A 25,802-nucleotide genomic window follows, 5' to 3' on the forward strand; every position below is an offset into this window, starting at 1 on the left:
AGAGCCCATGAGAGACGGTTCAGATTGGCATCACTCTCTTGGAGAGAGAGAAGGGGAGAGAGAGAGATAAATACATAGCTGTCCACATGAGTCTATGGTCGGGCTCCCTCCTTGGAGCTCCCACTGCCCCCCACTGACTGTAACTGTGGCCAGCAGGCGACACACAGGGTGTTCTACTGATCTCTTTACCTACCTGTTCCCCCAAATAAACTGTGGCCCTCTTGAGGGAGGGGCTGTGCCTGGTTCACCATGGGGTCCCCAAAAACCATCAGAGAAGTTCATGGATAGGATACTGTCTCCTCTAAATTTTAAGCATAGGTAACGGGTAACCTGGGAAGGGAGACATTAGGTATCCAGGCACAACAGATAAGCACAAGAGCGTTTCAGGCCGTGAGCTGGGAACTCTTTAATCATTGACCAAGCTCTTGAAATGGTGACCTAGGATAATTTAGAAATGCAATGTGTATTCACGGCATTTCCAGTAATAATCATGGCAGCTCAAATGCACTGAGCGCTTTCTGGGAGCAACTCTAATTGCTAAGGCTGTGCACACATCACTCCATAGCCTTGCAATAACCCCAGAAGGGGGTGGTATCCTTATCCCTCTCTTACAGGATGGGAAACCGAAGCTTGGAGAGACAAAGTTTCCTGGTCAGGATCCCAGAGCCAGCAAGGGGAAGAGTGGGACTCATACCCAGAGCTCTTCTCTTAACCACTGCACTCTGGATATGACACTGAAACTAGAGGGGTGGGGAGGAAACTGGCTCCCCATGTCTTTGAAACCTTGACAGACAACGGGGCAGCATTTTGCTTTAAAGATGCCATGGCTTTCCGATTTACTTTGGGGGGGATGGCTCTTTGTTGGTCAGGTCTGACAAAGCAGAGCAAAGTCCTACTCTTTGACAGTGAGGATAAAGAGGGCAACATCCTTCACTTGAACACAACATTCCCACCAACTCGTGAGGTGTGGCCCTCACAATCACCCCATGCAGTGGACACATTATCCACATCCTAGATATGTGGAAACAGAGTTCTAAAGAGACAAGGGGGTGCACGAAAGGCACAGCCAGTAAGAGATGGAATGCGGGACCAACCAGAGATAGTCTGAGGCCACAGCCCCATCCCCAGCCATTATAATCCCAGCTCACATGGGCAGATGAGAATTTGGGGGGAAGAACTGGGAGTCTATGATGAAGGCTGGATTTGAGTGGATTCTCCATTCAAGCTTGAAACGGGGGGCCCCACGGAGGTCCATCCTGCTTGGTACCCCAAGAAAAGACCACAGCTGATTCTGTTGCAACCCTGGGGGCTCCCAAACCCATAAAAGCATGATAAGGAATGGAAGAGAAGAGAACAAGACTACAGCAGGGGTCATAAACTACAGCCTGCGGGTCAAACCCAGCCATCTGTTTTGGTAGATAAAAAGGTGGCTTGGCACACGGCCATAGCCACTGATTGATGCGGTGTCTAAGGCCGCCTTTGTGCCAGAAGAGCAGAGCTGAGAAGCTATAACAGAGACACTGTGGCCCGCACAGCCCAAGTTAGTTAGTAGCTGGCCCTTTACAGAAAAGGCTTGCCAGCCCCTGGATTACATGTTAGATGGCTTGATGCAAACACCAGCTGGGACAACAGCAAGCTGTCTCCAGGCAGAACAGGCACACCTCACCTATCCCGCTGATGCTGACACACCCAGCTTGTAACAGTATTTTTCAAAAAACACACTACCCCAAACCAGCCGGAGCCGTCCCTCGTACCCCCTGCTCACCACCCTCTACAAGGAGCGCCAGCAGTGAGTCTTACCTTTGTTGTACATGTTCGTGGGCACTTGGACGTCACTCAGACTGATGTTCACAGGCAAATTATTAAAATGGTCATTTGGGGCTAAGATGAATTCCTTCCCCAGCTCCAAAAAATTCCCATCTTTGTCCCTTTCGTTTATCAGCACAGCATTGAAGTATTCATACTGAAAGAGAAAGTCAAAAAGCATTACTTGTGGCTTAGGGCCGGAGGCTGTAAACTCAGACAGACCTGGGCACAGGCTGCGGGGCGTCCCCTACAGGCTTGGACCCTGCCTTAGTCACACTATCTCCTTTAGTCTTCCCTGATGCCTGTGGCTGCTCCTACACAGGCGTGATAGCACCAGATAAATATTTCTCAAATATTAAATAGTCTTCAAAACCTTATTGTAAGGAGCTGCACAGTAGTTCTTTTTATAACTAGAGAAAACTGCCCTAAGGATATTTTAATTCTTTAAATTTTGAAGACAAACCCTGCCCCTAAGTTGAAGGAGATGACATTTAAGTTGAAGGAGACTATGAAGTCAACAAAAAAATAACAAGTAAATCCGTAATGTCTTATAACCATACTCGTTAGGGAAAAGAGCCAAGCTGGGGAAGGCAGGGAGAACAGCAGCGGAAGGGCTGTGTTTACATACGGTGCTCAGCAAAGGTCTCAGTGCTGTGGGGACACTCAGGCAGAGACTGAAGGACAGGAGGAACACGCTATGTGGGCATCCGGGGAGAAGCACCCCAGGCAGAGGAGACAACACAGGCCATAGGCCTCGCATGGGAGTGTGCTGGCACATGGCACAAATGGCTGTCTCATCGTCAACCTCATCACGGTCATGATCATCATCATCTAACATACACAGAAGGCCTAGTTTGTGACAGACATTATTCTAAGTGTTTTATTTATTTATCTGGGTGGGGAGGAGCCGAGGAAGAGAGAGATACCTAAGCAGGTTCCATGCTCAGCACAGAGCCCAATGCAGCGCTTGATCCCATAACCCTGAGATCATGACCTGAGTGGAAATCAAGAGTAAGAGGCTTAGTTGACTGAGTCACCCAGGCTCCCCCAAAGTGCTTTTCATGTGCTTCATTTCTCTTAACAATTCTATGAGGTAGGTTTTGTGAGGAGTCCCACTTCAGCAATGAAGAAACGGAGGTAGAAAGAACAGAGGTACATTGTGAAAGACAACACAGATGATGAGCAGAGCCAGAATTCAAACACAGGCCATCTACTTCCAGAGTCTGTGTGCTTATCTACTGAGCAGTATTCCAAGATGGCAAGTGTATTGGATTTAGCAGACTGAGAATTTAAAAGAACTATGATTAATATGCTAAGGGCATGAATAGAAAAAGTACAAAACAGGTAAGAACAGATGGATAAGAAGCAGAGAGATGGATATTCTAAGAAATAATCAAAAGGAAATGCAAGAAATCAAAAACACTATAACATAAATGAGGAATGCCTTTGATGGCTCATCAGCAGACTGGACATAGCCAAGAACATAATGAATGAGCTTGGAGATATGTCAAAAGACACTTTCTAATCTGAAAAGCAAAGAAAAAAAAAAGAGGGAACGGAATATTTGAGAACTGTGGTACGATTACAAAAAGTGTAACAGATATGTAATGGGATTACCAGAAAGAGAAGAAAGAGAGAAAGGAACAGAAGAAATATCTGAAGTAATAATGGCTAAGAATTTTCCAAAATTAATGATGTGTGCCAAACCACAGATCCAAAAAGCTCAAAGACCACGAAGTGCGTGAATATAAAGAAATGTACACCTCGGCATAAAATACCAAACTGAAACAACAACAACAACAACAAAGACCAAAAGAAAATCTTTAAAAAGTCAGAAATGGGGGGTGGGGGGCGGGTCTTAGAAGAACAAGGATAAGGATTATATCGGCTTTCTCTTCAGAAACTAGGCAAGCAAGAAGACAGTGGAGTAAAATACTTAGTGTTCAGAGAAAAGGCCCACCAACCTAGAATTCTGTATCCAGCAAAATTGTCTTTCAAAATTGAAAGAGACTAAATACCTTTTCATATAAACAAAATTTGAAGAAATTTTTTGGGACTAGACTTGCCTTGCAAAAAATATTAAAAGTCCTTTAAGAAAATGAAAATGTTATAGGTCAGAAACTCTGATCTAGGGCGCCTGGGTGGCTCAGTGGGTTAAAGCCTCTGCCTTCGGCTCAGGTCATGGTCCCAGGGTCCTGGGATCGAGCCCTGCATCGGGCTCTCTACTCAGCAGGGAGCCTGCTTCCTCCTCTCTCTCTGCCTGTCTCTCTGCCTACTTGTGATCTCTGTCTGTCAAATAAATAAATAAAAATCTTAAAAAAAAAAAAAAAAAGAAACTCTGATCTACATAAAGAAGACTGTTACAGCAGGAATAAATGAAAGTAAAATAAAATAATCATTTTCTTATTCTTTTTTTATTAGTTTCAGAAGAATTTAATGATTCATCCGTTGCATATAACAAAAAGACTGAGATTATACCATGCATATTTTCAGACCACAGTGCTTTAAAACTCAAACTCAATCACAAGAGGAAAGTTGGAAAGAACTCAAATACAGGGAGGCTAGAGAGCATCCTACTAAAGAATGAATGGGTCAACTAGGAAATTAAAGAAGAATTGAAAAAATTCATGGAAAAAAATGAAAATAAAAACACAAGTGTTCAAAACCTTTGGGATGAAGCAAAGGCAGATCTATGAGGGAAGTATATAGCAATACAGGCCTTTCTCAAGAAACTACAAGTCTTAGGGGTGCCTGGGTGGCTCAGTGGGTTAAGCCTCTGCCTTCGGCTCAGGTCGTGGTCTCAGGGTCCTGGGATCAAGCCCCACATCGGGCTCTCTGCTCGGCGGGAAGCCTGCTTCACCCCCTCTCCGCCTGCCTCTCTGCCTGCTTGCGATCTCTGTCTCTCTGTCAAATAAATGAATAAAATCTTCTAAAGAAATAAAAAATAAAAAGAAACTACAAGTCTTAAATACACAATCTAACCTTACACCTAAAGAAGCTGGAAAAAGAACAGCGCATAAACTTAAATCCAGCAGGAAAAGAGAAATAATAAAGATAAGAGCAGAAATCAATGATATAGAAATCATTTTTTTTATTCCTAACTGACCTTACAGATAAGTTCATTCAAAATAATAATACAAATTGTTGGGTAATTATACTTTATGGGTAAGTGAAAGGAATTACAGCAGTGTTGGAACAAGAGTGGGGAACTGGGAATACTGTTAAAAGCTACCTACAGTACCCATGAAGTGGTACAGGACTATTTGAAATTGGACTTGAATTAGTTGTAAACATATATTGCAAACTATGAGGTAACCACTAAAATAATATTCAAAGGAAGTATAATTTACATGCTAAGCAAGAAGAAAAATTAATTAAATCCAGAAAAGGCAAAAAATATTTAATTACTACTTAATAATAATACATAATGATATGTAATTATATACAGTATTAATAATAATTAATAATAATTAATTAAATCCAGAAAAGGCAAAATATATATAAATATATGTTATATATAATATAATAATATATAATTAATAATAATCAATAATAATTAATTAAATCCAGAAAAGGCAAAGAAAGAGTAGAAGACAGGCAGGAAGGAAGGAAGGAGTAAGAAAGACAAGATCAACAAATAAAAAACATGTTCAAACATGGTAATATTAATCCAACTATACTGATAATCACTTTAAATGTGAATGGCCTAAATACACTAATTAAAAAGCAAAAACTAAGAGTAGATGAAAAAACAAGACCCTACTGTATGTTTTCTACAAAAAACTCGCTGTATATATAAAGAACAGATAGATTAGAAGTAAAGAGACAGAGAAAGATATACCATTGCAACACTAATCAAAAGAAAGAGTAAACATGTTAATTTTAGACAAAGCAGACTTCAAAGCAAGGCAATTTATTAGGGAAAAAGACAGGCATTACATAATAATAAAAGGGTCAATTCTCCAGGAAGACATAACAATTCTTAACATGTATACACTGACAACAGAGTGTTAAAATGTGTGAGGTAAAAACTGATAGAACTACAAGGAGAAATAAATGGATTCAATATTATATTTGAATACGTCAATACCCCTCTATCACTAACTGACAAATCCAGCAAGCAGAAAATTGGTAAAAATATAGTTAAACTGAATAACCCCACCAATGAGATCTAATTGACATATATAGAATACTTCATCCAACAATAGAATATACATTCTTCTTAAGCTCTCATGGAACAATCACCAAGACAGATCACATTCTGGGCCATAAAGCACACCTTAACAAATTTAAAAGAATAGGAATCACACAGTTTCTGCTTCTAGATTATACTGGAATCAAACTAGGCATCAATAACAAAAGGATAGCTGGACAAATCCCAAAATATTTAGAGAGCAAAGAACATATTTCTAAATAACACATAGGTCAAAAAAGAAGTCTTGAGAAATTATAAACTAAAAGTTAAAATACAACTTACTAAATTTGTGAGACATAGCAAAAGCAGAACTTAGAAGAAAATTTATACATTGAACAAATGTTCCTAATAAAGGAAAATAATTAATCATCTAAGTTTATACTTTAGAAACCTAAAAAAAGAAGAGCAAATTAAATCCAAAATAACCAGAAGAAAAAATAAAACTGTTTTATTTGCAGAGCAGAAGTCAACGAAATTGAAAACAGGAAATCAATAGAGAAAAATGAATGAAACCAAAGTTGGTTGTCGAAAAGATTCCTCACAGTGAAAATATTTAAGCAAATCAGCCAAGAGACCACATGGGAGAAAATCCCCAGGAATCCAGATTCAGATTTCCAAGAGTTATCTTCTGGGGCAATCACATAAGATGCACTAATTCTTTCAACAATTAACTGTGACAACACATTTGCAATGCTGCCCACCAGGAGGCTTGATAAAGACACAGTGCTAAGGACATTTACTGGGGGGTGGTCATGGGACAACACTATCTACCAATGTAACCTCACTGAATTTATAGAATTCTATACCTAACAATTGCAGAGCACACATTCTTTTCCAGATTACACACTAGGCTACCAAACAAGTCTCAGTCAGTTTAAAATAGCTAAAACCCACATAGTATGTTCTCTGATAACAATGGGCTCATTTTAGAGGTCATTATATGATAATGACATGAAAAATATCAATGATATCTAAGAAAAGATGATATCTAGAAAAACCCCAAAGATTTGGAAATTAAACAGCACACTACTTCATAACACATGAGTCAAGGAAGAAAATGACATGAGAAATTGGAAAATATTGTGAAATGAATGGTAATGAAAAAAAAACAATATTTGCCAGATGTAGCAGTTTAGAGAAATGCAGAGTTTAGAGAAAAACTTACAAATTTAAAGTCTTATAATAGAAAAGTAGAAAACTTTAAGATGAATAGTTTAAGATATTCCTGTAAAAAGACAGAAAAAGAGGAAATGAAACTCAATGTTAAAAGAAGGAATGAAATAATAGAGATAAAAGCAGAAATGATAAAAATAGAAAAAAATAATGGGAAAAAATCAAAGATATCAAAATTTGGTTCATTACAAGGATTAATGAAAATTTAAAACCCTAGCTAGATTGATGAAGAAAAATGTAAGAAAGTACAAAATACTAGTACCAGGAATAAAAGAAGAAACAGCATTATAGATCCTACAGATAATGAAAGGATAAGGAAATATTACAAACAACTTAATGCTAATATTTGATAACTTAAGTGCCAATTCCTTGAAACATATAAACTACCAAAATGGACACAAGAAGAAATATAAAATATGACTGGCTTTATATATACAGACAAAATTGAGTTCACAATTACTAGCCATGCTAAAACAAACAGCTCTAGGCTCAGATGCCTTATGTGATGAATTCTATCAAATATATAAGGAAAAAAAAAAGAACTATCTTATAGCAACTATTTCTCAACTTATTTAATGAGGGTAGCATAACTCTGAATCCAAATCAGACATGAACATTTAAAAAGAATATATTACAGGGGCAAGCGGGTGGCTCAGTCAGTTAAGTGCCTACCTTCAACTCAGGTCATGATCCCAGGGTCCTGGAATCGAGCCCCACATTGGGCTCCCTGCTCAGTGGGGAGCCCGCTTCTCCCTTTCTCTGTGCCCTTGCCCTTCACTTGTGCTCTCTCTCACTCTCTCTCTCTCTCTTCCTTAAATAAATAAATTAAATCTTTAAAAATATATATGTTATACACCAATGTCTCTCATTAACCTAGAGGAAAAAATGCTAATACAATACTGAATCAAATGCAACCACAATTAAAAGGATAATACATCATGACTAAGCTATACTGATAGTAGGAATTCAAGGTTGGTTTATCTGAAAAATCAATCAACACAGTTCACCACGTTAAAAGAATGAAGAAGAAAAAAATCACATTACCAAATCAATGCAGAAAAAACATTAGAAAGAATTCAATTTCTGCTCATGATAAAAATTTATAGTAAATTTGACATAGCATAAAATGTCTTCAATCTAATAAAAAACACCTTACAAAAATGATGAAAAAGGATGAAAGGATATTATATTTCTTATGTAACAGTGAATATTTTCCCTCCCGGATCTAGAACAAGGCAAGGATGGGTTACCATTTCTATGCAACATTGTACTGGTGGTCCCAGTAATTAGAGTAAGACGAATGAATAAATGAATGAATGGATGGATGGATGCCTTAGGAATTGGGCAGGAAAAAGCTGTCTTTATTTGCAGATAACATGAGTATCTATGTTAGAAAACCCTAAGGAATCCACATAATCTATTACAACTAGTAAGTTTACTTAGCAAGATCACATGATATAAGATCAATATACAAAAATCAACTGTATTTTAATAGACTAACAAAGAACCATTGGAATTTGAAATTGAAAGCACAGTAACATTTACAATAGTATAAAAACATGAAATCCTTAAGTATAAATTTTTAAAATTATGTGTAATACCTGTATACTAAAATCTACAAAGTATTGCTATGAGAAATTTAAACAGGTTTACACAGATGGTAAGAGATGCCTTATTTAAGGATTAGAGAACTTGGTATTAAGATGTTAATTCTTCCCAAATTGATCTCAAAATTCAATGAAATCCCAATCAAAATCTCAGTGGGCTTTTTCTAGGAGGTTTCAGGTTAATTATAAATTTTATACAGAAATGAAAGAGATCTAGAATATGAAAAACAATTTTGAAAAAGAAAAAATCATCCAAGGAGTCACATTTCCTGATTTTAAGTCTCACTATACATGTAATTAATCAAAAACAGTGTGGTCTTGGCATTAGGATAGACAAACAGATAATGCAGCATAGAGAATCCAGAAATGAGGCCATACACACAGAGTTAACTGAGTTTCAGTGAAGGTGCCTACATAATTAAATGGGGAAAATATTTTCAATGAATTGTGCTGGGACAAATGACTAAGCATATGAAAACAACATCCTCACACCTAATTCACAACACACACATAGTAATTCAAGATGGATGACAAAGTTTGATGTAATACTTCTCAAAAAAAAAAAAAAGCCTATAATACTTCTCAAAAAAAAAAAAGATAAATTTCTTTGTAGTCTTCAGATAGGCAATGATTTCTTAGGACATACAAAGCACTTACAATTTTAAAAATCGATAATTTAGACTTTAAAATTTTCAAAAATCTTAATCATTAAATTCACTATTATTAAAAGAAACAGAAAAACCATTATTGAGGAAAAACAATTCATAATACACATCTGACCAATGGCTTATGCCCAGAATATGTGAAGAATTCCTATAACTCAAAACATTAGTGAAAATATAAGGCAGCTGGGGCACCTAGGTGGCTTAGTCAGTTAAGTGTCCGACTCTTGATTTGTGTTCAGGTTGTGATCTCAGGGTTGTGAGATTAAGCCTTGTGTCGGGCTCTGTGGGGAACATGGAGCCTGCTTAAGATTCTCTCTCTCCCTGCCCCCGGCTGCCCCTCCCCACCCCTCTCTCTCTCCCCGTCTCTAAAAAAAAGAAAAAGAAAATATAAGGCAAAAGATTTGAACACCTTCCGAAGAAAGTGTATGAATGACTAATAAGCAAGCCAAAGAGGGTTCAACATGATTAGTCATCAGGGAAACTCAAACTAAAACTCCAACCAGATGCAATTTTACATTCACTAGCATAGTTAACATTAAAATTTCTGAAACTACCAAATGTTGGCAAGAATGCAGAGTAAGCAGAAATCCTATACATTACTCATGGAAATGTAAAAAACTTTGGAAAACCATTTTACCAGTTCTTTTATCTACCCTATGATCCATTAATTCCACCCCTAGGTATCTATCCAATGGAAATATAGCCACAAAAATGTGGTGTGAATGTTCACAGAAGCCCCATTTACAATAGCCAAAAACTAGAAGCCCACTGTCCATCAATAGATGAAAGGATAAATAAATCTGTGATATATTCATATAGTGGATTATTACTAGGGAACAAACTACTGATACACTCAAAATATGGTTGGTTTTAACAAACATCTTGAGTGAAACAAGCCAGAAACAAAAAATGAACATATGTGCAATCCCATTTATATGAAGTTCTAAACAGGCAAAATTATTATTCAATAGTGAGAGCCATCATGGTTTGCTTCTCCAAGGGGAGGGGACTTTCCACTTCAAAGAGACAGGAGAGAACATTCTGGGTTGCTGGAAATGTTCTATATCCTGATGAGGTATGAATTACTCAGGTATATTCATTTGTCAGTACTCACTGAATTATTTGCTAAACAGCTGTGTATTTTACTACATAGAAATTTATGTTTCAATAAAAAAATTAAGTCACAAAATTTTTTTAATTTTTATTTATTTTAATTTCTTTTCAGTGCTCCAGAATTCATTGTTTATGCACCACACCCAGTGCTCCATGCAATACGTGCCCTCCATAATATCCACCACCAGGCTCACCCAACCTCCCACCCCCCTCCCCTCCAAAACCCTCAGTCTGTTTCTCAGAGTCCACAGTCTCTCATGGTTCGTCTCCCCCTCCCAATTTCCCCTAACTCCCTTCTCCTCTCCATCTCCCCATGTCCTGTGTTATTCCTTATGCTCCACAAATAAGCAAAGCCATGTGATAATTGAGTCTCTCTGCTTGACTTATTTCACTCAGCATTATCTCTTCCAGTCCTGTCTATGTTGCTACAAAAGTTGAGTATTCATCCTTTCTGATGGAGGCATAATACTCCATTGTATATATGGGCCATGTCTTCTTTATCCATTCGTCCATTGAAGAGCATCTTGGTTCTTTCCACAGTTTGACGACTGTGGCCATTGCTTCTATGAACACTGGGATACATACGGCCTTTCTTTTCACTACATCTGTATCTTTAGGGTAAATACCCAATAGTGCAAATGCAGGGTCATAGGGAAGCTCTATTTTTAGTTTCTTAAGGAATCGCCACACTGTTCTCCAAAGTGGCTGCACCAACTTGCATTCCCACCAACAGTGTAAGAGGGCTCCCCTTTCTCTACATCCTCTCCAACACATGTTGTTTACTGTCTTGTTAATTTTGGCCATTCTAATTGGTATAAGGCTATGTGTAGAAGAATGAAACTCGACCGTTCTCTTACACCATACACAAAGATAAACTCAAAATGGATAAAAGACCTCAACGTGAGAGGCAGGAATCCATCAGAATCCTAGAGGAGAACACAGGCAGTAACCTCTTCGATATCAGTCACAGCAACTTCTTCCAAGCTATGTCTCCAAAGGCAAAGGAAATAAAAACAAAAATGAACTTTTGGGACTTCATCAAGATCAAAAGCTTCTGCGCAGCAAAGGAAACAGTCAACAAAACAAAGAGGCAACCCACGGAATGGGAGAAGATATTCGCAAATGACACTACAGACAAAGGGCTGATCTCCAAGATCTATAAAGAACTCCCCAAACTCAACACACAGAAAACAGATAATCACATCACAAAAGATTTTAACTTTTTTAAATTATTAAATCAAAAACTTGAGAGAAACAAAACTCAGTTTAATACATTCCACACACAGCTATTTTTTGAAAAATAATTTCCTATGATATTGTAAGGGCCTATTTAGCCAGAGCAGCTCAATCTGACCCTGTCCACCCCCCTCAGGGAACTTACTTAAAAACAAGTCCCAGAAACTGGTCAGGTAACAAAGCCCAAATATAAGGGTGGGTCAGGCCAGGTGGAGGCATCCAATCGGTGGGGGCACATACTGTCTCCCTAGCTACCAAGGAGTATTGGTCCCGCCCTTTGGGTGCCCTTTGGGCGCCAATTCTGACCAAGGTGATAGGCTAGTTCAAATATCTACTATAAGGTAAATTATAATTCAATTGGTCACTTATGTGTGACCTAGCAAGATTGTGCAGCTTTCTCTGTGTTACAGTCTCATTGGCCACCTGTGCGTGGCCAGGCCCAACCACATGGCCTTTGCCCTTAAAAGCTAGTCTGTAAGGCAGAGAGAGGTCATCTCTTTGCAAGAGACGGCCCTGGCCGGTCAGTTTGATTCTCGATGCTTGGCACGAAATAAAGCTTTGCTTGACCTTCGCTTTGTATCAGTCTCGTTCCTTTGACCATGGACCCAACAATGTGACACCCCAAAATAAAAGAAATCAGCCCTTTCTGTTGAAACATGAACCAAGACAATATCCTACTAGGCAGAGACACTTTGACCGGACCATGAACTGGCCAAGTAGGGGAAGGCCCCTTCTTCTCAAGGGCTCTGCTTTGTAGGAAACATGTCATTGGGGAACCCTCGCACAGCTCCATGTTAACTGAAGTCTCAACTTTCCACAGACCCAAGTGCTTTACGTAATATTATAATGCTTATAAAAATGCAAGCCTCCAGTGCCATTGTTCATTATAACTGAATGCTAAATTAACACACAAAGCCTCAGCCGGCTTGGTAAAGGCCAATACAATCACGGTTCACCTACGGGCTCTCTGGAGGCAGCTTCTAAACTGCCATTTAATGGAATAATCCTCACAGACCAGAATGCAAATGAAGGAAGGATGAAAGTACAGGCAGGATTCTGCTTATCATTCACCACGGATGACTGGGGGTTCTGTGCCTCCTCCCCAAATCCATTTGTCCATTCTGTATTGATTTTGAAAAGGCTGACTCAGTGCAAACAAGAAGAATCGTTTCTTGGTCCTTGGAATTCATTGCTATAATTACGGGGTTCAGCGGCTTTGTCTATATGATCAAGGAAAAGATGTATTACTCCATCTCAGTATTTCTGAATCCCTGTCACCCATGGGGTCAGAGTAAATTAATTCCTTTGAGAGTAAATCCGATAACCTACTAAGTGTGACGGGGCACACAGGACACTAAACCAGGGGACAAAATGTGGCAAATATATACCAGAGGCAAAATGGCGGGTGCACTGTTGCCCAGAACCTAGCACGCACCAGCTCAGAATGCAGTGGTCCACTGAGTAAGTGTCTAAAAGTGAGCCGATAAGGCAGGGATAGGCGTAGGCATACTTTTCTCTGAAAAGGGTCAGATAGTAAATATTTTAGGCTTTGGGACCTCTAGAGTCTTTACCGCATCTCCTCAACACTGCTGTTGTAACAGGACAGCAGCCACAGACAATACATAAAAGAATGAGCCTGGCTGTGCTTCATTCAAACTCTATTTCCCAAAACTTCACATAATTACAAAAAAAGATCTGGCCTGTGGGCTGTAGTTTGCCAACCCCTGCAGTAGGGTGTTATGAGAGTTTCAAAAGAAAAAAATTAGATTTTCCATAGTAAATAAAAATAAGATTTTTGAAATACAAAATTTCTGGCTGGAATAAATCAAGCATTTCTCTCACTAAAATTTAGGGACACAATATTGAACAAAGTTGGAGGACTGACGCTACCCAACTTCAAGGCTTTCCCTAAAATGACAGTAATCAAGACAGTGCAGTATTGGTAAAAGAGCAGACAAACAGATCGTAGAAAAGAGCCCAGAAATAGATCCACATAATTACAGTGGATCTGATACAAAAACTGATCTTTGATAAAGAAGCAAACATAGTCTCTTCCACAAATGGTGTTGGAACAACTGGGTGTCCACGTGCAAAAAAAAAGAAAAAAAGAATCTATGTACAGATCTTATACTCTTCACAAAAACTACCTCAAGACGGATCACACACCTAAATATAAAATGCAAAATTACAAAACTCCTGAAGGTAACATAGGAGAAAACTAGATGACCCTGGGTTCAGTGATGCTTTTTTAGGTACAAAGCCAAAGACATAATCCATGAAAAAAGTACTTGATAAACTGGACCTCCTTAAAATTAAAAACTTCTGCTCCATGAAAGACAACATCAACAGAAGGAGAAGACAAGCCACAGACTGGGAAGAAACATTTGCAAAAGATACATGTAATAAAGGACGGTTACCCCAAATAGACCAAAAACTCTTAAAACTCAACAATAAGAAAACTAACAACTGGATTAAAAAATGAGTTAAAGACCTCAACAGACACTTCATATAGGATATAGACAGATGGCAAGAAAGCATGTGGAAAGATGCTCTACGTAGTATGTCATCAGAGAAATGCAAAAGAAAACAACAATGAGATACCACTACGTGCCTAGTGGAGTGGCCAAAATCCAGAATTCAGACAACACCAAATGTTGCCAAGGGTGTGAAGCAGCAGACACCCTCAAAAGTTACTGGTGGGCATGCAAAAGGCAACAGCCAGTGTGTAAAACAGTTTGGTGGGTTTTGTTTTGTTTTTAAACAAAACTAAACATACCTGGGACGCCTGGGTGGCTCAGTCGTTAAGTGTCTGCCTTTGGCTCAGGTCATGATCCCGGGATCCTGGGATCGAGCCCTGTATCAGACTCCCTGCTCAGTGGGAAGCCTGCTTCTCCCTCTCCCACTCCCCCTGCTTGTGTTCCCTCTCTTGCTGTCTCTCTCTCTGTCAAATAAATAAATAAAATATTTAAAAAAAAAAAAAAAACTAAACATACTCTTATCATATGATCCTGCAACCCCACTCTTTGGCATTTACCCGAAAGAAAAGAAAACTTGTGTCCACGTAAAAACCTGCACACGAATGTTTATATAGCAGGTTCATTCATAATTGCCAAAACTTGGGAACAACCAAGACGCCCTTCAGTAGGTGAACAATTAAACTGTGATACATCCAAACACTGGAATATTATTCAGCACTAAAAAGAAATGAGCCTAGCAAGCCACAAAAAGACCAGGAGGAACGATAATGCATATCACAAAATGAAAGAAGCCAGTCTGAGAAGGCTAAGTACCGTATAATTCCAACCATATTACATTCTGGAAAAGGCAAAACTCTGGAGGCGATAATGAGGTAAATGGTTGCCAAGAATAGGGGCGAGAGGGATGAAAAAGCAGAGCATGGAGGTTTTTAAAGACACTGAAAATGGTCTATATGCTATTATACTGATAAATACATATCATTACACACGGGTCCAAACCCAGAGAATGAGAGGCACCACAAGTGAACCCCAAGATAAACTGTGGGTTCTGGGTGATGAGGTACCCATGCAGGTTCATCGTTGGTAAAATGCACCATCCTGGTGGGGGATGCTGCTAACACTGTACTTTCCCCTTAATTTTGTCACAAACCTAAAACTGCTCTAAAAAAATTCTTTTTCAAAAAAGTGTTTGAGGGGCGCCTGGGTGGCTCAGTGGGTTAAAGCCTCTGCCTTTGGCTCAGGTCATGATCTCAGGGTTGTGGGATTGAGCCCCACATCGGGCTCTCTGCTCAGCGGGGAGCCTGCTTCCTCCTCTCTCTCTGCCTGCTTCTCTGCCTACTTGCGATCTCTATCTGTCAAAAAAATAAATAAAATCTTAAAAAAACAAAAGTGTTTGAGTACCATCTCCTTCTATATTTATAACTCATGGGTCCTACCTACCAACTATTATAAATACTGGCACGTGCACACTATCGAACAAACTACAAAAATGATCATAAAAGCGAATAGGAATAATGTGACATATACCCTCCGGGCATCCCAGGGGCTCACTCTGGGCACCCCCCGGGGGGGCAGCACTTCTCAGCAGGGCTCCACAGCAGCATTTCCAAATGGGGTGGCATTACCATGGGGTGGCAACAGAAAGCCACCCCATGGTAAGGGATGGGGTAAGGGATTTTCTTTTTTTAAAATGTGGGTCACGGTGAGCCAAGTTTGGGAAACGGAGGAAGAGCTGGGGTTTAAGGAAGAGCCAAGAGATGTCTTCATTTCGGGACTTTTCAGGGCCTTTCACTCATTCTGAGAGTATACTACGTGCACTTGGAATATCTGGGGTGAGAGGCGTCATATGCACCAGTCCTCAAAGGATCTTTTGATCAGGTAGGTTTCCTTCTCAGCATTTACTGGGGGGTGGGAGTGGTTGGGGGAGGGGCTGGCTTTACAAGCCCTCATTAATGCTTTGTTAATGCAGCTCCCCAGCCCACGGGACTAGCTCTGCAACCACAGCAACCTGTGTTTGCTCACTGTTGTATGCCCAGCACCTCGCACCTGTAGGCTGAATAACAGTTCAAATGACCAACATCAGAATCCATGTGGTCACCAGGTGTCCCACTGGAGGTATCCTAAGACTCGTCTTTGCAGGTAGCTCTTCCAGGCCATGGGTTCCAGGGAACGTTCTCAGCAGGTCAGGACGATCACGCCATAAGCAATGTCTCCCATGGGCTGGGGTAAGAAAGCTAGAGGAGGCCACGGGGAAAACACTTCATCACTCTACCCCTCTGTAAAAAGCGGTAGAATCCAACAGCTCGGGCCATTTCATTGACTCAACCAGATTCCAGTCACCATGGAGAGTGAAGTTTCAACAGGAACGATCACTAGGTGGCAAAACGCCTTCAGTCTGTGTGAGCTCTCTGACTGGTTGGTGGTGACTGCCTATATGTGCAGAGAAGGCCGTATCTCAACCCAAGGACCATATGCTCTCTCGGTAATGGTGGCCCAGCCTCCCCCCACAAACCACCCACATCCTCGAAAACTCATCACTTCCTAGTTTAGGGATTGGCAAACTGTTTCTGTAAAGAGCCAGATAGTAAATATTTTAGGTTTTGCAGGCCAGACAGTCTCTGTCACAACACTCAATTCTGCTGTTTTAGCAAAAATAACCAACTATAATACATAAACAAATGGGTGTGGCTGTGTTCCAATAAAACTTTATTTATAAAAACAGGCAGCTGGTCGGCCATGCAGTGCTCTGAACCTGGGGCCCTGGTTCCCTCTTTACTCTTTCCAGGTGAGAGGCACCTCATTTCCCAGTCAAGATGTCCTACGGCAGCGCCTTTCAAGTCCAGCTGGGGAGCATGGCGACATCCAGATGTCCAAGCCAAACCTCAGGGCAATTACATCCGAATCCCAAGGTGTTTTTGTTGTTTTTTTTTTTTAAGCCTCTCCCAAGTGATCACAATGTGGGGCCCAGGCCGAGACACACTCCTTCCAAGGGTGACTTCCGTTTCCCCTTCCGGCAGGGTAAGTTGCATAACAGAACTACAAGGCCTCACCACAGAGGGTCGGCTTCATGGGCGGGAAGTATCTGTTCCACACATTTGGGCTCTAATTAAATGCTGCCTCTATGGTTCTCCAGTTGTTTCCTATGTGTGTGTCCTGTCCAACCGACCAGCACTGGACTCCCTGGGAGCTGGGTCTCTGCCTCTCTCACCTACTGGCCCCTGATCCTGAGGACGACTCCAGCTGCTAAAATCCAGCCTAAGGGTTGGGCCCAGAACCCGTGGTCAAGCAAAGCAAGAACCCACATAGGGAGTGTCTGGATCAGCCTGGATTCTCCAGAGAAACAGAACCAAGAAAGAGAGGGAGATGCTGATTTATTGAAGGAATCGGCTTTTTCGGCTGTGGGAACTATCGAGTCCAAAATCCGTAGGATAAGCTACCGCAGTCTTGAGTCTAGGTTCCAGGGGCGCGGGTCAGGCAGGCTGGAAGCTCGGGCAGAGTTTTCATGTTGCCATCTTGAGGCAGAATTGCTTCTTCCTCACAGAATCTGTCTTTGCTTTTTTTTTTTTTTTTAATATTTTATTTATTTGACAGACAGAAATCACAACTAGGCAGAGACGCAGGCAGAGAGAGAGGAGGAAGCAGGCTCCCCGCAGAGCAGAGAGCCCGATGTGGGGCTCGATCCCAGGACACTGGGACCATGACCCGAGCCAAAGGCAGAGGCTTTAACCCACTGAGCCACCCAGGCGCCCCTGTCTTTGCTTCATAAGGTTTTCAGCTGATTGGAGAAGGTGCCCCTCATTAGGGAGGGTCATCTGTTTTACTCCAAGTCACCGACTGTAAATGTTAATCACATCTGAAAAATACCTTCATGGCAACACTGCAAGTGGAGTTCGACCAAACAAACAGCTGGGCACCATGGCCTAGCCAAGCTGACCCAGAAAATTAACCGTCACAGTGACTGTCCCCTCGTGGTGGGCTGTGGCAGCTGCGACCGGCTGGGCTTCCGGCCGACTCCCTGTCCCCTGCCATCCATCCAGGCGGCAGCCGGCGACTATTGAGAAATGAGAATCAGACGGCACTCTGCAGCAGTTTTCTGTGCTCCCCCCCCCAAAAAGCCCTTCCCCAGGTCTGAAAGTCTCTGTGGTCTGACCGCTGCCCACCTTGCCCACCTGGTCTCGTGTATGGAACAGCTCTCACCCCACTCTTGCCACACGGCCCTCTTGCTACTGTTGGAACCACAGGCTTGTCTCCACAGAAGGCTTTTGCCCTGGTTCCCACCCTTCCAGGCAGGCGGAAGCAATGCCCTAGGACTCCCTGAGGCGGCCCCCCCTCTCAGTCTTCGTAGTAAACTCTGCCGAGCTCCCTCGACTGGGTTTCTGTTACTGGCAAGCCCTGAGTCCTCACTGGCACACTCATCACATCTTGATGATGAAGAATCCCGAGAACCTATCAGGAAGACTCGCCTCATCACCCAGGCCCCACCGGGATGCTCGCCTCCAGCCTGGGCGGGTCCCTGTCCTGTGTGCATTTCCCCGCCTCCCTCACCACCGGCCCCATGACTGACTTCGGTCTCTACCCAGCCCCTGTCCTGTCCACCCAATCATCCCTGTCTCTCCCTATCTGATCTTTATGCGCCTCAACTCCCTCCCCTATAAAGTGAGGCAACTATGAACTCCCTCACAGCGGCTCATCGAGGTCTTCTCACACGTGACACCTCAATCAAAGGCAGTCGAGGTTAAGGTCCAGGCCTCTCCCACTACTCTGCCGTCTTTCTCTTCCCAGTTACCCCACCGGCTCTGATCTGCTCTCCCCACCCAGGAAATCAGTGGGGGTTTTAGCTCTTTCCTTCACAGTATTTGCTCTTATTCTTCCTCTGGAGGCCCTTAGAGGGTTTGTTTGGGGGAGGTAAGCCCTCTAAGGGTACACAGGCCCTCATGCATCCCAGAGACGCGGCACCTTCCTCATCCCCACATCCCCAGCACCAAGCACAGTGCCTGGACATCATCAGTCAGGTGTTGGGACGAATGAATGGATACAAGACTCCTTGTCTGCACCACTTACGTTTTCATGTTTCACTAACCCATTGGGAAGACCGTTCCCACCTCCCACCTGGAACTTCATTCCCAGCCAGGGGAGTGATCTGGGCAGGCCTCCTGATTCCCATTCCAGGGACCACTCTGCCTCGATTCTACCCTATGCTCCACTTGCGAAGCAGGAAACCAGCTGGGTGTGGGAAGGAGAGGAGGGGCTTCAGCGCCTGATGCTGAAGGTTGAAACCGTGTTTGTTTCCAAAGGGCACTCGACCAGCTCTGTGACTCAGTTTCCTTGTCTATGAAAGGGCAATGGTGCCACCCACCTCCTTAGGTCTTTCTGCCCGTTGAAGGGGATGAAACATACAAAGCAATGGGCACAGTGCCCAGAGCAGGCTCTTCATGTATTTTGGTTCTCTCCTCTTTTCCTCATTTTTTCCCCCTTCCCTGCTCTGGGATGATGGCCAGCTTTTTACAACTTAGATTAAAAAATAAAAATTACTAGGAATATTAGTTCCAAATGAGCCAAGCAAATACCAAACTCCCAGTGCATGTGGGTCCTGTGGGGGAGCGACCTACATGGTCACTGATCCATGCCCCTCTCTGAAGGTCTAGTGCTGTCTGATTACTACTTAATAATCTCATCTTCTCCGCATGTGTGAAAATTGATTTTTTAATGATCTGTTCCAGAATATTTCTAGGTACTAATGTTACATTAACTCACTTATAATTCCCCAAGTGTCACAGTTCTTTGAAAAAAAAAACAAAACAGATAATGAATATCCCACTCCCAGCCATCTGGAGTCTCCGGCCACTTGAGAATACTCTAGTACAAGTATTAACGGCCTACTTCACAAGCTACTTATGCAGGCCCTGGACTGCGGCTTCCTGCAAGCTCACTGGCCACTTGGCATTTAGTTTTAAGAGCCCTGGAGTGGGAGCATTTAACTCCAGCATGCTGGGTTCAAATCCCAGCTCTGCTGCTTTGCCACAGTCTCTCCATTAGGTCATCCATAAAATGGAATTATAACCATCCACATGAGAGAGGAGTCACTGTGAGGGATAAATAAATAAAGAAAGGGTCAAAAACAAAAAGCACTTAGTTTAGTGCTTGACTCACAATATTGGGTTGTCTTGTAAAAGGCTGCCTTTTTTGTGGGTCTTGATTGGTAATTTCATAGAGTTCTAGCTAACAGGGTTTTGATAGATGGTAGAAGCCACTATCATGATGGAGATGACTGGTAGACAAAGGACAGAGGGAAGCACTTGAAAAGGCAAGGGTGAGAACACCTGCTTCCCAGCAGGTCTCCCCTCACCCACTTTGCCCAGCCTCCCAACTTAGCACCACCTCACCTCTGTTCTGTCCACCCCAGCCTCACTGGTCTGTTAGTCTGTCCATTGCTCCATGGTCCATGTGGCCTCTGCCCATGCTGTTCCCCCTGTCCAAAACACTTTTTTCAGCTGTCACTTACATAATCCTTATTTCTCCTTAAATCCAGCCCAATTATCACGTCCTCAGGGCAGCCTCCTCTGCCCTCTCTGAGTGGGGACATCCCTGTTGGGCGTTCTTGAACTGCTTATGTACAGCACTCATCCTGGGGTCATCACACACTTGGCCATGTGATTCCCTGGTTGAGACAGTCTCCATCTACAGTGTGAGAGAGGACCCCAGCTGCCTCTTCTTGGGCCGCTGTAATCCCAACACCAAATACAATGATTGGCCCACAACAGATCAATGAAAAAAATATGAAGGGATGAATATCCCACAGCAGCAATGCCCTGAAGTGGTCCCCAAGACATGGTGGGAGCTCAGAAGAGCTGAGGGCAGCCAGCCGTGAGGCAAGCTCTGACCTTGAAAGACAGGGCATGCTGAGGGGGGAACTTGCATGATCTAGGGCTCAGGATGCTCTAGGGTCTATCTGGTTGATCTCTCAACCTGACATCATGATAGGACACCTTTCAAGGCAGCTGGACACCCCTCTGTGAGCTCTATCATGGCCCAAGCTCTAGCAAAGAGATGTCAGACTAATGGACACCCTAGCTTGGCTGGGCCCTTTCATCAGGTTTTTCATTCATCAAATGATTTCTGGAGGCTTTCTGTGTGCTGCTTCTAACCTTGCCATCCCCCTTCCCCACCAGCAGCCAGAACCATTCTTCAGAAATTAAACAAAGCTGTTACTACTTTGCTTAAGCAATGGTTTCCATTGGTGCAGGATAAAACCCAAGATCACACTTGATCAAACTTTTCCCTGCTCCCCCAGCTCAATCAAACACATTGGCCATCAACTGGATCTTGAGATAGGCCAAGTTTACTTTCATCCCAGGGTCTTTCCATTTACTCTCTGGTCTGCCTGGAATGCTATTTCCAGAGACCTTGGCATGGGTCGCTTTAGGTCTGAACATAAATTCCAGCTTTGCAGCAAGCCTTCCTAAGCACCCCTGGCTATATCTTTGTAGTCACTGTCAAGACCAATACCACAGAACTTGGAGCGATGATGGACATATTCTATATCTGCACTATCTATACAACAGCCACGAGCTACTTATGGTTATTAAGCACATGAAATGTCACTGGTGTGACTGAAGAACTTATTTTTTTAACCTGATTTCATTTTAATAAACTTTTATCTGACTTTAAATAGCCGTACATGCCTCGTGGCTACCATACTGGACAACAACAGGTCCAACACCCTGTTTTATTTTCTTTATTGCACTCAGTAGCTCAAGTTCTTTTTATTTGTTCATAAGTTTATGTCCATCTCCCCTCATTAAAAACTTGAGCTCCATACGAATATAGTAATTTTTTCTTTCTTGTTCATAGCTTGAAGCCCAGTGTCCACAACAGGGTCTGGCTGTTGGGAGGCACTCAAATGTGCTTTGAATATGTAGGCTTGGGTCAAAAAAGAGGTGCTGATATAATTATCCTCACCATCAATCTCAGATGGATCTAGATAATATTCATCTGAAAGCAGGGGTTTCCACCCCAGGATCTGTACCCCATGCAACTGGGAGATCTGTCAGACTTGTTACAACAAATGGTGGAAATACTCACATTTGCAAAGGACCGCCTTTTTCTAATTGGTTAGAGTAGATTTAAGGTTATCTGAATAATAAGCTGTAATCATCTGTATCCAGATTGATTTTCTTGAGTGGGACAGAGTGGAGGTGACTAGCAGCTGGAGGAGAAAAACTACATATGGGGGGGTCTATCAAACAGATGAGCATCAGCTGTCTCTCCTACTCAGGTGGGAAAAAACAGCAAGTGATGAATAAGATTGCTTTGGTCTGTTCAGCATCTCTTCTCCCTTATTTCAGTAACAGAACCCCAGACTTCTGATATAGGGGGAGATGTCAATCAAGGGGAACCTCACACTCCAGCATGTGACCCAGGATGACCCATCAGAGTCCTTTTTCAGGCAATGCAATGGATGCTGGGAGACTGACTCTGGCACACCTTTTTTAACATGGGTCACAAGTTGCAGTGCTGCTGCTTGGGGCTGCCAACGGCCATCTTGCCCCACACTCAGAGATCACTCTCCTGAGAACAAAGCCACACAGAAACAAACAGAACAAGAACTGGCAAAGAAGGAAATCTGATCAAATGATTTGGGTCGAATCTTGATTCTAGTCATGCTTAAACGCAGAGTTACACCTTAGAATACCCAGATAAGTGAGCCAAAGACCCCCTGTCAGTTTTTGATTCTCATTTTGCTTGAGTTGCTGGACTCTGACCGAGAGCTGAGAAACACTGCCATCAACGCTTGCCATAAGACTGACTTCCCTGAGCCTCAGTCTTTTCCACAAGTGAAGAGAAACAGAAACAACTACTTATGTTATTTTTTTTTTTTAGAAGTAACAAAATTTAACCCAAGATACAGAAGTGCTTGATGGAATTCAAGGGACTGAAAGCAGCCTGGCCTCAGGAAAGGCCTGGAACTGGGATCAAGAAAGCCACCAGCCTCCTGGGCCAGTTCTCTCACTTCTCCTTTCTGTCCCTTTCCAGTCTCCTCTCTAAAGGCTGGATTTCTTGGCCCAAGGGTTCACAGAGCAAAGAGAAAAACCCGTTTGCACCTTTCTACTCAGAGATTAGCCCAGAATAAACTGAAATTTTGGACCCAATTCCCAAATCCAAGGTGAGGGAATGTGACTGGTCCACCACGTGTCAAGTAGTCCTGGGTGAGTGGAACGGTAATAAGGTCAAACGACACAAACATGGTTCTTGGAGCCCATCCTCATAAACAAAGGGGCTACTGTGACAGGAAGGGTCATTGTGAGCCTGGCAGAGACCTCACAAGGTGTCTACTATACTATACTACAGAAGTTGTTATAAGGACTTACTGACCTAACATACTGATTATGAAATCGTCAGTGAGAAATCATTGATTGTTTCATGGCTCACATTTAAGAACTGTGCGTTGAATCAGAACATGTGACTTCAAGGTCCAAACCAGCAAAACAGCTTACAAGTCTAACAAATCATCCTATAACAAGCTCCATAAGTGTCCAATAAATAGATGTTCTGGTTCAAGTTAAAAAAAAAAAAAATCCCTAACCAAAAAGCAAAATGCGGAAAAGCAAGACTCAACCAGGGTGCTTGGGTTTTAAAGCATGATGCCTTTATGCGTGATGATATCCCCTGCCGCTAAGGTAAATCCATATTCGTGGGGCTGCCTATTAGTATATCAAACTGTATTTAAATTATATACCTAAATTGTTCTTCTTCAATTCCCAATAGTCTTAAAAAACTTCTTCATAAAGCCCAATTTAAGTAGGAAATAAATCAACCCCTAGTCTCTACATCATGATAATTTTGCCATTCTTACTGAGAAGAGTTAAGAAGCAATTAAAAGGGAGACACAGAATATGCGGCCTTATTATCACGGTGAGTACTGCAATTTAGAATGCTCTAGCACTGACTATCACAGTAGTCCACTTGCTCTGATGATTTACGTCTGCATTTCTCACAGGATGCTAATTAGAGGAAGAGACATTCAAGGCCACAGCATACATACCACAAAAGGAGGGGATATCCACTGCCAGTTACCAAGGTAACAAATTATAATGTCTTTTCCATCACTACTTAACATCTTATGAACAACTTCTCAGATAAAGAAAAAATAAGTGATAATTAGTGCAGTGACCACTAGGGTGCCTAATGTGCAGCACTAGGTTTCCGCAGACTGACCTAGTATACGCTTGGGGTGGGGATATTATTAGGGGTCAGGGTAAAAAATGGAATGAAGAGCAACCATAAGCTTTTCTAGACACATCGAGAATATATAGAATTTTGCAAAATCAAGAAAAATGTCATTGTATTTTCAACACAAAGTTCAATGTCATTTCATAAAATACCGGTGTTATCTGAAGCTACAGCAAGGGTGATATGTCCAGATACTGTACTGTATCCTTGCTTAGGATCTCTTAAGTTCTCCCGCATACTCTCCCGCACCCTTATGATCCCATGAGGAAACCGCAGCTGGGCATGACTAAGTAATTGTTGGAGAGTCCTACAGCTAGGAGGTAGCAAAATCTACATTGGAAACCCGATGTGATCCAGTCCAACACCTATGCCATTTTTGGTTGCCCTGGGCTGCTTTCCAGAATTGTAACTTAACAAGGTATCATGGAAAAGCATGCTTCTATTGCAACATACCTCTATTATACATTGTCTTGCATTTTGTGGGTGTTCTGAATACATTTGAGTGAGCTGACCTGTTTGAATTACAATAAGTTGAGGATATGAGATGTCATGAGTCAAGAAAAGGAAAACTAGAAATTAAACACAAGGACATGCCTTAAGGATTCTGCGACAATTACTCAAGAATAAGGTGGAAGATTGTAAGGTTGTGATCTTTTTCTTGCTCGGCCTCCCCTGTTTATTTCTGTTACGGTTTTAACTTCATATGACAATAAATAAATGGGATAAAAAAAAATGAACATCAAAATAACAAATAAGAGAAGCCAGTAAATCCATTCAGTGCCCTGACACTTCATTTGAGATAATGTTTTGGAGAAAATGGATAAACTCTCCCGTGCTGACAATACAGATCGGGAACTGCTCTGTGGCGACAGAAAACGGCTTCAATTTCATCATGTCAATGGAGGTTAACCTTCTCTGTAACCTTAACAAGGTCCATTCTACCAAGCACACTGCAAAGGCTCTGAAACACTTCCACCTAATAAACCGCAAGACGCTGTTTGCTTTAGAGGCCTTTCGGATCAAAAAATGGAATGTTTTCAGGCTGCCGTGTCGGGACCTTGAAAAAAAAAAATCATTGTGGGGCAGAGCCGAGATACCTAGACTTAAAACCAGCAATCAAATCTTCAAGCTGTTGATGATGTAAATACACACAAAAACCTACTTAAGGTTAATATTTCTCCAGTGCTTTTCAATCGCTTCTCCATCGGCCTAAAATAGCAATAGCTTTCTCTGGCTGCCAGGAAGTTTAACAGGATTCATGATTCATTCATTCCCTCTCTCAATTAACATTTGCCAGGCA

General features: G+C 42.0%; 1 protein-coding gene across 1 annotated transcript in view; it reads right to left on the reverse strand.

Moving 5' to 3' along the window:
• Positions 1-25,802, reverse strand: part of CACNA2D3 (calcium voltage-gated channel auxiliary subunit alpha2delta 3) — an 866,841-nt gene that overhangs the window by 525,192 nt on the left and 315,847 nt on the right. Inside the window, exon 5 of the mRNA XM_080820180.1 lies at positions 1,801-1,963. Coding sequence (XP_080676306.1) covers positions 1,801-1,963 — 163 coding nt within the window. The remainder of the gene's footprint in view (positions 1-1,800; positions 1,964-25,802) is intronic.

Source organism: Martes martes (genome assembly GCF_963455335.1).
Source record: "Martes martes genome assembly, chromosome: 1".
In the NCBI taxonomy this organism is placed as follows: Eukaryota; Metazoa; Chordata; class Mammalia; order Carnivora; family Mustelidae; genus Martes; species Martes martes.